The 12,978-nt window shown below is 40.7% G+C and overlaps 1 protein-coding gene across 2 annotated transcripts in view; it reads right to left on the bottom strand.

The window, feature by feature from the left end:
* Window positions 1-12,978, bottom strand: part of ndst3 (N-deacetylase/N-sulfotransferase (heparan glucosaminyl) 3) — a 53,499-nt gene that overhangs the window by 5,671 nt on the left and 34,850 nt on the right. For both annotated transcript variants that reach the window (XM_079553920.1, XM_079553919.1), the window contains exons 7-12: window positions 3,403-3,585; window positions 3,187-3,283; window positions 2,373-2,496; window positions 1,715-1,889; window positions 1,168-1,338; window positions 612-721 (exon numbers count right to left, since the gene is read on the bottom strand). In XM_079553920.1, coding sequence (XP_079410046.1) covers window positions 612-721; window positions 1,168-1,338; window positions 1,715-1,889; window positions 2,373-2,496; window positions 3,187-3,283; window positions 3,403-3,585 — 860 coding nt within the window. The remainder of the gene's footprint in view (window positions 1-611; window positions 722-1,167; window positions 1,339-1,714; window positions 1,890-2,372; window positions 2,497-3,186; window positions 3,284-3,402; window positions 3,586-12,978) is intronic.

Raw genomic sequence — 12,978 nt, 5'->3', positions numbered from 1 at the left:
GACACGTGGCTCTTATTTCAAACACCATTCCCGTTAACGTTATGCTGGGTTAAGTTGTGACCTCTTAAAAAATTTGATCTTGAATTGGTCATCGTTGTCACAAAGGGAAAACTGCAAAGCATGAATTAATCTATATAACTCTCAAAATAAAGCATGTCTTGCATGAAAGGGACTATAATGTGTTGGTCCACCACTAACATTTTTGTTGGCAAATAGGAAATATTAGGTGCAAGGCTTTTTACCTGAGGTGCTCAACACAAAAAGTAAAGCAACTGACTGAAACACACAGCATGCGCAACATACTCCATTCTCCAACAAACTACATTGAACACAGGACCATCTTAACAAGAACCCACAATAAATCCATTAAAAAATATTCAAAATCTGTCCCATAATTCATGAAACTAATATATTTATTTCTAAAACATATACTTATTGTTTACTTAAAATAAAGTAGTTAGTTCAAGTATTTTGTTCCTCCAGAAGTTGAAGTCAGTAACCACTTGAGTCAGCATCCCGCCACTAGATGTCAGTGTTAGCATAAGTGTATCTCAGAAAGCAGCCCAATGTGGAGGAGGGTGATTAAACAAAAGCATGATAAGTAAACTCACGTGAGGGCCTGGGAGTAGTTATAGTGAGGAGTCACTCCCAGAAACTTCTGCACCTCATCCATGACAGAGGCAGGGTCCGATCTGAGCTGGTGACCGTCAATGATCATCACCTGGACACACAGCAGTAGTGAGTGCAGAAGGTTACACTATACCCATTACTACAATCCATATTTAGACACATATTTAGACGCATAGTTTTACAACCAAGTGATTTGTATAATATATACAAATATACAGCCAAGATTTCTGATCTGAATGCACATCTGTGTAGGGACATCTGTTTGTGCTAAGCATGTTCTTTAATATCTGCATTATACACATATTTTAGAAAAAGTGCCTCCCATATGTGACCCCTCAATATTATCATCATTATCAAGACCCCAGGTTGAGCAGATAAGGCTGCAGTACACAGAACGCTGCTCTGATCCCAGCATCGTCTCCTGTCCTGAATCCGATAGTTTGCTGGATGTTGCTCCCCACTTTTAGTCAATCAAACGGCACTGACAATGCAAAACAACAGGAGTACTACATCTGAGCCTGTGCACTCAGAGCTCACCTGGTTGGGGGGGTAGTTAGTGAGCCACCTCTCGAGGTGAGTGGAGTACAGACCAGGGAGCAGACAGCGGTTCTGTAGAGACCGCAGCTCAGATGGAGCTCCAGCTTTAGCACTGATGACATCATAGAAGGTGAACTTTAGGGCGGCATGGTCCTCATGGGCTCTCTGATGCTTCACACACATACAACAAAATATAATCACTATACTGGGTTTTGAAGGCAAGGCACATTTAATTGTAGGGCACAGTTCATGCATAACATTACACAAAGTACTTCACAAATAATATCAGGATGTTAAAAAAGAATTACATTGTAGTTTTGATGTTTGTGTGCTAAAATTACTGAGAATAATTACAGTCATTTTATGAAGGTTTATAAACTTTATAGATTATTTTTTCCACATTTACTGAAATGATAAATCTGCCTCATTAAATACACATCATAGCATGAAATCACACTCAATTTTAATCAATACAGAACTGGAGCAGTGATGCATAATAGAGGTGTGTGTTCAATCTAGGTAGCAGTGTCTGATGCAGAGACTGTACCTGGTACCAGCTGTAGGCCCTGTCAGACGGGTTGATGAGTAGAGTAATGATCTTGGCCTTGGGCAGCAGTGCAGCGGCTCGCCGTGGGGTGTCCTCCGAAGGGAAGTAGTTAGCGCTCTTCTCAAAGAGAAAGTCTGTGCTAACATTAGAGGGCACAGGGAAAAACTCCATGTACCTGAAGCACAAAAAAGAAGTAAAGGAGAAAATATAAGCCAGCAGCACTGACACACATCAATGATAAACATATTATCGGCTCAGCACACATGCTGCAATTACACACTCTCAAAGTCAGGTACAATTTCAAAAGTCAAACACTTCAAGTGCCTATTAGAGCAGCATTCTGGTTTCGTACTGCCATCTCCACGATTCAATGTCATTTACGCAGTGGTTAATAAAGAATCCTCCTTTCTGGATGACTTTGAGAAGCAACAGCTGTCTCAGTCTGTAAGTAACCCTTTTATGGGTCAATTTAAGCAGCCATATGTCTGTTGGCTTCAGGATGCAGAAAGCAAAGGATCATTTTCAAGAAGATGGGAGACAATTCAAAACTGCTTAATGTGTCATTAAGTCTGCGAGATCCATTTAAAAGTGTGGAGTGTCCTCACAGTGGCCCTGTCATCTTCTCACTACAGCAGGTAAACAGAGCCAGAGGTCTCACCAGTCAATCCCCTTGTGGTAGCTGTTGGTGTTGAAGAACTGGACCTCCTCGTATGTCTTTGGACTGGGGAAGTTACTGGAGATGGAGGGATGCATGAGGAGGAAGAGATAAAGTGCTGTCGTTCCTGGAAGAAAGGGCATAATTCATAAGTGGCTCGTTAATACAGCTCAGCAGAGAGCAGGGCGGCGTGTGTGTGTCTGTGTGTGAGAGCTGTCAGCCACTGATCCATACCACACCGCTTTTTTTTCCCCTCTGCACAAGATTTATATCTTGCTGAGAATACACTGTGTGTGTGCCATAAAATGATTCAAAACTATTTGACACCAATCCGCACTGGGGTTCTGGTCATGCCCTCTGTCTCACCCTCAGCAGCTCACTTCCCCTTACACTGATTCACACATCCAGCCCTTGCCCACTATCCAATTTCCAAACGAATCTATTGCACTAAGCAACATAATCAATACATTTAGATGTCACTATAGCAGGTACGATTCTCGAAACACAAGATGGTTGCACTCGTGATTAAAAAAAAAAACGGTTATTTGTACGTGATTTTTAGAAGAGGAGTATTTCTAGTCTTCTAAAGCAGAAAACATGTGGGTGGAGGGGGTGGAGGGGGGGGGTGGAGCAGCCCCACTCCTTTGTCTCTGTCTGACAGGACCAAAGAACATAGGCTATTAAATGAATGGGCTCTTATGCTGCTTATCCCCACCTGCACACACAAATGTCCCGTCCATGCACTGTGTGTGTGTGTGCGTGCGTGCGTGCGTGCGTGCGTGCGTGCGTGCGTGTGTGCGTGCGTGTTTGGTTATACCTGTTTTCTGCGGTCCCACCACCATGAATTTGGGCAATCTGTCACAGGTTTTCTCTTTGGACCAGATGTCTTTATGCCGTTTGTCATCACATGGGTTCTGCCGGAGCACAGACGAAGACGTTTAAACTCGCTCCAACAGCAAAACCAACGATATAATGAGGGTATACCATTACAAAGTCACAGCCTATAGTGAGAGTACAATACAGGCAAACACACCTGCCATAGCGGGTTTCTTTGTTCGGGGAAGAGCTGGAAGTACTTGTGTGAGAGCTGTAAGGGGGGCAGGGTGTGCAGTTGGAGGTTGGTCCATGAGCGCAGGAAGGAGGCCAGGTGGACGAAGGTGTAGAGGCCCAGGCGGTCGTTGCCATAGTTCGACAAGTGTGTCATGAATATACTGATCTATAAAATAAGCAGATAATGGATTTGATTATTTAAGGATGTTCAATGGCGACTTCAGACGGACAAACGAAGGAAGAGAGAGTGGAAAGAGGACCAAGTGGTCATGCAGCGGTGCAGGTAGATGCACAACCTCGAAATATCACCACTTTTGACCTTGGTTTTTCAGTAAAGTTAAGTCTAAAGTGAGATCACAGCTGCCTTGGTCCAAACTATTCCAAGCTTCATCGTCAAAGGCAGCATAAATAGGGACTTAAGAGTATACAGTCTCCTAGTAAATTTAAGACAAATTAATGAAAAGTCCAGCTATTTCTACAGTCAAACCTCTTCAACACAGTTAGGTCTATGTTATTTATTTTTGTACAAGGATTATCTTAAAAGAGTGCTCTCCAATGTTGAAGTTTAAAATGTATAATACTACTATGTAATACTGATAAGCTAAAATACACCTCAAATAAATAAATATAACTACTTGATAAAAGTGTGATTAAATTAATTACAAAGGCCATCATTTACTGCAGCACTATTTTTAAGGTATCTAGCTACCTCTTAAGGTATGGGTATTTAAATATTGTGCAAAAGAGGAAAATTTAATACTATACCCATCTCAAGATTTTAGATATATTTTACAACAGAAGCAGTAAACTAAAGTCATTTTCAGATTGGCTTAGAGCTAAATCTGGCATTTTTAGCACCATTTGCTGTGTGCATTCAAATCAATGAATAAATTCTTTGAAATTAAAATAAAACATTGATTAAGTGTGATACTGTATCCAATTGTGGAAAAATACACCCTGTTTAAGCTAATATTGTGTGTTGCTTTTCATTTTTGGAGTTTGTGTTATTACTAAACGTCATAGAACTAAAGATGAAAATTACACAACATCTTCATTCTGACTTCATTTACATCCGTCAATCCACGAGCAAAGTCATTAAATAAAACATACTCACGCACCAAGATGTATAAAAACATCTCTCTTATATTGTTGAAGACAGAATCTCATTTCCCTAGACCCTGTGTTACTGAAGGACTGAGCAAATCTAATTTACTTTGTTGTGACTGCAGCAAAGAAAACACAGATTATTTCTCTGTGATGGTTTATAAAGAACCCAAACGGAGAATGTGTCCAGTCTGTGGCATCAAAATGGCAGAGAAAACTTTATGTTAAGAAAGATTACACAACTTTTTAATGCAATTCAGTCTGGAGTATTAGACAGAGGAGGAATAAAATTTGATACGTGCCAGTGAAGTTGAGGAAAGTGCCGCAACACTCATAGGGTTGAGAACAAAAACCCAATTTGACAGAGAGCTTTTTTAAGGTCATTAGAGAGACTTCGAAAACAATAACTACACACAGCACTAATAGCAAATACACTATTAAATCTTATACCACAACCCCCTGTTGTAAAATAGTTTGGTAAATAAATAATAACAATAAAAATAAATAGACAAAGTTTCAGTACAGTTGATGGCGGGTTCTTTGTTTATAATGGAAAGCCCCTGTACGACTGACAGCTTACACAAACAAGCTGTACAAAGGAACAACTATTATAACATCAGAAATAATTGTGCTGGTGACTTCTGACAGAATAAAATGTGTCAATTCTTTTGTGATCACAATGTTTCACAATGTTAAAAGCCCCCCAAAAATGACACCTGCCAAGAGAAGTTGAGAGTGGCTGCACAATGCTCGGCAGAGTCACAGGGTGAAGGCAGAGACACCGGTTAGACACCACAGAGCGTTCATGACCGTTAATGTGTGCGGGGACGGAGAAGCACACCAGCGATAATGTGTTGGTCCGGGCTATCTGTCCACACGCCTCAGTGCTTTTATAGGCTGATCAAAGAGACAAGCTAAGATAGCAGCTATACAGGCCGGAGCACACACCCTTCTTTTGTGATCGAGGAACGGGGAAGTGTTGGGATAAGACATCACCAGCCATTAAGATATGAATTATTCGGCAGCACTGAGCATGTGTGAATTGTGTATTTGTGGAACAGGCCTCCCGGTGTGAGTAACAACGCTTGCATACAAAGCCCCCACGCACACACGCATGCACTGTGAATTAGCTGGTGACAGGGAGACCGCCGAAGGTTGGTGTAGATACAAAGAGACACAGTGTGGGTGAGTTTGATGGATCAGCGTCCGGCCGACCTGGAACGCTGTTGGGAATACTGATGGCTTCCCGAAAAAGTGACATGTGTGAGGGAGAGATGTGCAGAGCATGAGTGAGTGAAAGGCAGGGAGTGACAGGGAGATGGAACAAGTATATACATGTCACAAAGCCACTTTATTTATGTATTCGGAGGCATGGCAGCGCCATCCTTCACGTCGGTGAGTTTGTGGGTAGCTTTAAGTGTGCAAAGATGTCTTGTTTCAAGCCTCTCTTAGGGAAAACTAGTTTGAATGTACAAAGTTCTGTTTACTTCATATCAAACATGGACCATTTTTCACCCGGCTCTAATATAACAAAGATCCTGCATGTTACAGAATCAACAAAAACTATATTGTTATTAATTATTGCTGTATTTGTGCTTCTCTATATATGCTATATATATGTGCTTCTGCTTCTTATGCACCAAATGTCTATAATATGCTCAACAAAGATGAAGAAAAAGAGGAGACCTGTGACACGTGTTTAGCTCTTGGCTGGGAATCACCTGGAAGCAGCAGGGGCAAGGCAGCCGAAAGACACACAAACATAACACAGCAAACTGCACAAGTCTCTGCACAAGTCTCTTCAATTGATATACTTGAAAAGTTCATTGTCTTCAGATGTAGTACTTTCTCAGAGACAGTTGTGTGTTCCATCATTAACAAATGATTATTATACATATATATTTTTTCCGGTGTTAGTAATCCACAATCAAACATAAAGTATTAACTGGTGAACATGTCTCTTCTTAAATTAACTAAAACTGCTCTGAACCTGGATCAATTCAAATGATATAATGATACAGAAAAAAGCCTTAAAAATGTATATTATTATCATATTGTACTTCTACTAGTAGGCCACCACATATAAAAAATAATGATAACAAAAACAAATCAACAACAGAGATTTGAGTATAGCTTCAGACTTAGACAGATTTTATTTATCCACAATGGAAATTGCGTCGCAGTAGTTCAATAATAGTAATCATAAAAATATTTAAAAGCGAAGCCACATAAAAATGATGACATAAAATTATTAGTATAATAGGTACTTGTGAAAATCTGCCAATGTGTACACATTTAAATATAAAATAAAAATGTACAGTATATACAACAGAAGAAATAAGACTAAAATGTAATATGCAAATGAACAGAGGAGAATCAATGTGAATCACTATATCTATTAATTAAACGCTTTGATTTCATATCAATTTATCACCCACCCCTTTAGGTGTACCCCCAGTATTACTCCCGCTGAAATGCCAAAACGGGGCTCTCTTCTGATTCTTGGTAATCATGCTCACACACGGCTGCACATGTGGACATGTCAGAGTGGGTCTTCATGTATCCGTGAGCATGCCACCGTCATCCTTCACGCTTACGTGTTTGTGTGAGCAATTGTGCGCGTTTACAGCTGTCTTATTTCCACGCTCTCTTTAGGCAAACTAGCGCCGCTCCACCAAGCCTTGTCTACTTCATATCAATCGGGTTGATGTCTGAGCAACTGTGTGGAAATACTGTTAAGGCATCGCAGCGCACTCAAGCAGAAACACAACATCGCAACAGCAAAAGCGGCAGGAAAAGAAAAGGCTTTGCTGCTTCTCGTTGAGGGAATCAGGCGTCAGTCAAAACCTCGCAACGCAATTACCAGAAAGAAGAAAACTGTGTACATGGTGAATACACAATATAAGGTCACATTTAAAAACAAAAGTGAACTGAACTGATTGGGAAAAAGAGTAAATAGTGTGTAGTATAAGCCAATGAGAAATGTCCCAAATCTGTGAGGAGGAAAGATGATCAAAACATGATTTATGTTCCCTTCAAAGGTCTTAATTTCTACTGATGCCTGATTCTGGAGCACTGACAGAGCCAGTGGGGACACCGTGAACAATGTGTGTGCGGAGGTGGTGAAGTGCTTCATATATGTACTCACTTAAAAGTACTATTATTTTTTTCTTTTGCCCCAGCAATGACACTACAGCGCAGCGGCTTTCACCCTGATATTAATGCTTGTTGATGACTTAATACTGACCTTTTTACTTTTACATTCATAAATACCATGATAACTACCACAATGCAACATCCTTCTCTACAGTACTATTACCACAATCCACAACAGTTTAATGAACTGTTTCTATTTCAACTAGTACTCCAAAGTAGGCTATATCTCCTTCTGAATGCAACTTTTACAACTACCAGTAGCAGTGTTGTTTAAAGTTTTGAAAAGTACACAAGCCACTTTTAACTGAACTGTTTAACACATTTTGATAAATAAAAAAACTTCAGTAAGTGACTTTCCACCTCTTATGTTATGTGCAAGGGCAAGATTGCTATTAAACATGGAAACATTCATTATGTGGCCCGGCCTCACAGACTGACTGCCAAACACAACAAAGCAGCAGAGGGATGATGATTTGTGCTCGTAATTAAAGCACTGTGAGGAAAAGTGGAGAGAGGGAAAGTAACAATGGCAATGAGCAGGAGAGTAACCTTGGCAGGTTAATGGGAATTAGAGAACAAAAACAGAGAAAACACTTGAGGTGATGTTAATCCTGTGACATAGAGCTAGCCTCAAACCTTTTTGGTAGAAGGACTCACTGTGTAAAATTCAATTAAGTGGGGCACCGTTTTTAGGCATGCCTGACTACGTCTTGTTGGTTGAATATCGGATTGCTTTAACTCCCTTGTGTGGTTATAAGAAAGAAGATTGTTCATATAATTTAGGAACAGAATTGGCATCTTTATCATGCTCTGAAATCTAGTACTGTAACTCACTTTTAAAATATTCAGGCACTCAAGCCAGTAGTCCATACAAAGACTGGTCTTATCTGCCCAGGTTCAGTGAATAATCAGAGAAACATGGTACATATTGAACTTCTGTATTTTTTTCTTTGAGTGTCTAACAAATGTATAGCTATACAAGTTTGATGTATTATTATTATTACTATTATTATTATTATTACTATTATTATTAATGTTTAACAATCCACATAATTCATGTCCAAAATATAACCATTCTAAAATTGGATGGTGAAGGTGTACTCTATTGTCTCCGTAGGGTAATTTGTCCTCTGCATTTGACCCATCCTATGCCACTGTGGTAACCTGTAGGAGCAGGGTTCAGCCGCAGTAGACGGAGAACCATCTCCAGATGTGGATCCAGGCTATCGATCAATAAAATTTACTTTCTAGAGCACTTTATAACAACACTCGATCAAAGTGCTTTCCATTAAAATATAACAGAAAAACATCAAAATTAAATGATATAAAATATAAAAACACAGGCAAAATTAAATAGACAGCAATACAGTGCCTCTCGAAAGTATTCATACACCTTGAACTTTTGCACATTTTGTCATGTTTACAAGCCTAAACATAAAGATTTTATTTAGATTTTTTAACTGAACGTTCACACACAAGCAACAGACAACTGTGAAGTGAAAGCAAAATGATACATGATTCCGTTATTTTTCAAAAAATAGAAAAGTGAAAAGTGGGGCGTGCATAAGTATTCATACAGTATTTTCTAAGTGTATTAAATTGCCTTTATAACATTCATAATGACTCCAGAATGTTCACACCTTGGCCTAACGGTTAAATAGAGGCCACATGTGTGTAATCTACTCTCAGTATAATTTCAGCTGTTCTTTTAGGCCCTCAGAGCTGTGGTCGGAGTGTATTGGTCACTGAACAACATCATGAAGGTCAAGGAGCTCACCAGAGAGGTCAGGGATAAAGCTGTGGAGAAGTTTAAAGGAGCATTAAGTTATACAAAGATTTCCCAAGATTTAAACATCCCCCGGCACTGTTCAATCCATCATTCAGAAATGGAAAGAGTGTAGCACCACTGCCAACTTACCAAGACACGGTCGCCCATCTAGAATATTAGATCAAGATAACTCTGGAGGAGCTGAAGTCCTGCGGCTGAACTGGGGGAATCTGTACATGGGACAACTATAAGTCGTACTCTACACAAATCTGGCCTTCATGAACGAGTGGAAGAAGAAAGCCATTGGTCAGATGAGACAAAAATGTAACTTTTTGGCCCAAATGCAAAACGTTTTGTATGGAGCAAACCTAACACTGCTCATCGTCCTGAGTGCACCATCCCCAGTGTCAGATATACAGGGGGGAGCATCATGCTGTGGGGCTGCTTTTCCTCAGCGGGGACAGGGGAGATTGTAAGAATAGTTGGGAAGATGGATGGAGCCAAATACAGGGACATTTTGGAGGAAAACCTGCTGGAGTCAGCAAGAGAACTGAGGCTGGGGCGGAGATTCACCTTCCAGCAGGACAATGACCCTAAACAGAAAGATAAATCTACAATGGAATGGTTCAATAAAAACATATTAATGTGTTAGAATGGCCCAGTCAAAGTCCTGACCTAAATCCTATTGAAAATCTGTGGAATAATCTGAAAACTGCTGTTCACAAACATTCTCCTTCTTATTTGACAGAGCTTGGGTTGTTTTGTAAAGAGGAATGGGTTAAAATGTCAGTCTCTACATGTGCAAATCTTGTAGAGTCAAACCCCAAAAGACTTGCTGCTGTTATTGAAGCAAAAGGGGGTTCCACAAAGTATTCATTCATGCTGTATGAATAATTATGCACGCCCCACTTTTCGGTTTTCTATTTTTTGAAAAATAACAGAATCATTTATCATTTCGCTTTCACTTCACAGTTGTCTGTTACTTGTGTGTGAATGTTCAATAAAAAAATCAAAATAAAATCTTTATGTTTAGGGTTGTAAACATGACAAAATTTGCAAAAGTTCAAGGTGTATGAATACTTTCGAGAGGCACTGTATGTGTATGAAAGGCCTGTCTAAACAAGGGTGTCTGATCTTGAACCGTGGCAGTTCAGTAATGACTCACAGGTCCACAGTTTAGGCTCTGCCACAGCAAAAGAACGATCGCCTCACTGTCTGGGCAATTTCGAAACCATCTGAGAAGAGGAGCGCAAGGCTTTGCAGGGGCGGTAGATGGACAAAAGCTCAGACAGATGCTGTATGGGGGAGCATGTCCATGAACAGCTTTGAAAACAAATGACAACATTTTAAATTCAACTCGAAAACGGACCGGGGGCCAATGGGAGGAGAGGACCGGGTTGATGTGGGAGCGTCTGCACCAACTGAAGGTGATGTAGTGACTGCTTGACACCAAAATAGAGTGTGTTACGGGAGTCGGTGCATGAACTGATAAAAGCCTTTGGCCTTTTCGGGGTCACTGCGAGATTAAAAGGATTTGACCTTAGCTAAAAGACGTAGCTGAAAGAAGGTAGATTTGACCACAGCATTGACTTATTTGTCAAATTTCAGCTCAATGTCAAACATGGCATCTAGATTTTTGACAGACTGACTGATCAGCTGCAGCTTAAAGTATTAGTGGGCAGGACATTGTGCAAATAAATAGCCAAATAATGCACTCACTTTTACTTTCATTTAAATGTAGGAAGTTGAGGGACAACCATTGTTATAAGTCTGACAGGCAGTTGTGGAGAGAATTAGAGGCAGAGTCTGTGTTAGGGAGCACGGGGAGGTAGAGCTGTAGATCGTCTGCATACAGGTGGAAGGATAAGTTGTGCTTCGCAAGAATGGACCCAAGCAGCAGCATGTACAGACTGAATAGGACTGGGCCAAGGATGGAGCCTTGTGGCACCCCAGAGGAAAACGGAGTTACAGAGGGGGAGTGGGTGTCTATCATGACCACGAGGTCCTGCCCGTCAGGAGACGGGGACCACTGTAGGACGGCGCTTTGGTAAGACTGTGCCAAGAGACCATGATGGAAAGGTCCAGTATCAAAAGCTTCAATAAGGTCCAATATCAGCTTCAGGACTGTTTTTTTTTATTGTCCATGTATATTAAAATGTCATAATTAACTTTGAGCAAAGCTGATTCTGTGTTGTGCCATAATTTAAATCATCACTGAAACTTTTTGAAAATGTTGTGGGTTTTTTTGTTGTATAATTGCAGTTGAATAAAATAGAAAAAATAGAAAACCTTCACAGATAGGGTACATGGGAGACCAGCCTGACATTGGATAAAACAGGTTAGACTTCTTTTTTTTTTGGAACACAGTTCCAGCCCTGAAGCAGCAGTTGAACAGCGAGAGTAAACGGGACCCAGTGGAACAATGTGGGACGCATCCCCTGAACCACCTCAGTGAAGAGCGCCAGTGGCACAGCAGGTTCAAATAGGTTCAGAACAGCGAGGGGCACTGGAGGAGAGCACACCATGGCGCTGTTGGCACTATTACCAATCTGATTGAAGCCACTGTCCATAAAATGATGAAACATGTGAACAGTCACATGTACAACTTGTCACAATGTTCAGAACTCAGACAGATCTAATATTGAATAACTCGCTGAGGTTGTTAGAGCTGGCTGAGATAATATTTGATAAATATTGACTTTTGGCTTCTCGAACTGCTTTTCATAGTTGGTGAGGCTCTCTCTAAGACTCTGCAGAGATACCTGAAGCCTGTCTGCATTGCTGCTGCAGGGCTCGGGTAGTCTCACTGAGCCGGTGGTAGAGCAGGTATTCTCATGATTGGAAGTCGGGAGTCTGAACCCCGGCTCCTGCAGGTGCCCACTGTCGTTGTGTCCTTGGGCTTCACCCACCTTGCCTCCAGTGTCTGCGTACATTAATGTATGAATGAGAGTGTGAATGGGTGACTGTTTCCTTGGTGAAAAAGCGCTTGGGCCTTATGAAAGTAGAAAAGCTCTATATAAGTTGAGACCATTTACCATGGGTCAGATTTTATTTTGATGGATTAACACCTGAAATGTGAAATAATGAAAATGGTCAGAATCACCTGGCTGGAGGATTAACCTACTGGGCAAGTTTTTAGTGGTAGGGGAAACCGGAGTACCTGGCGGAAACCTTTGCAGACACAGGGAGAACATGCATACTCCCTGCAGAATGGCCATGTCCTAGCCTGGCATAAAGCCAGACTGACTTCATTTATGTATATATAAATACATATAAAATACAGTCAGGGATTGTGGTAATAGGACACAATTTCCAAATCGAGACTCGAGGTGGGGCTAACGATCGCAGTTTGAACGAGAGAAAACCAATCAAACACAAAGCGACTTACGCTTATGAATGTTGGTTTCACAATTATTACTACCGCCAGAAAATAACTACTAATTAAATTGCTTTTAATCACTTTGACTCTTGTTTCTCTTCTGGTCTCTCTTTTACTTTTGTCATGTGCTTCAAAAGTCACTTCATGTGATT

The sequence above is a fragment of the Gobius niger genome (assembly GCF_951799975.1).
Source record: "Gobius niger genome assembly, chromosome: 3".
NCBI lineage: Eukaryota > Metazoa > Chordata > Actinopteri > Gobiiformes > Gobiidae > Gobius > Gobius niger.
The sequence above is the reverse complement of the archived record's forward strand: the minus strand, read 5'-3'. Positions and strand labels throughout refer to the sequence as shown.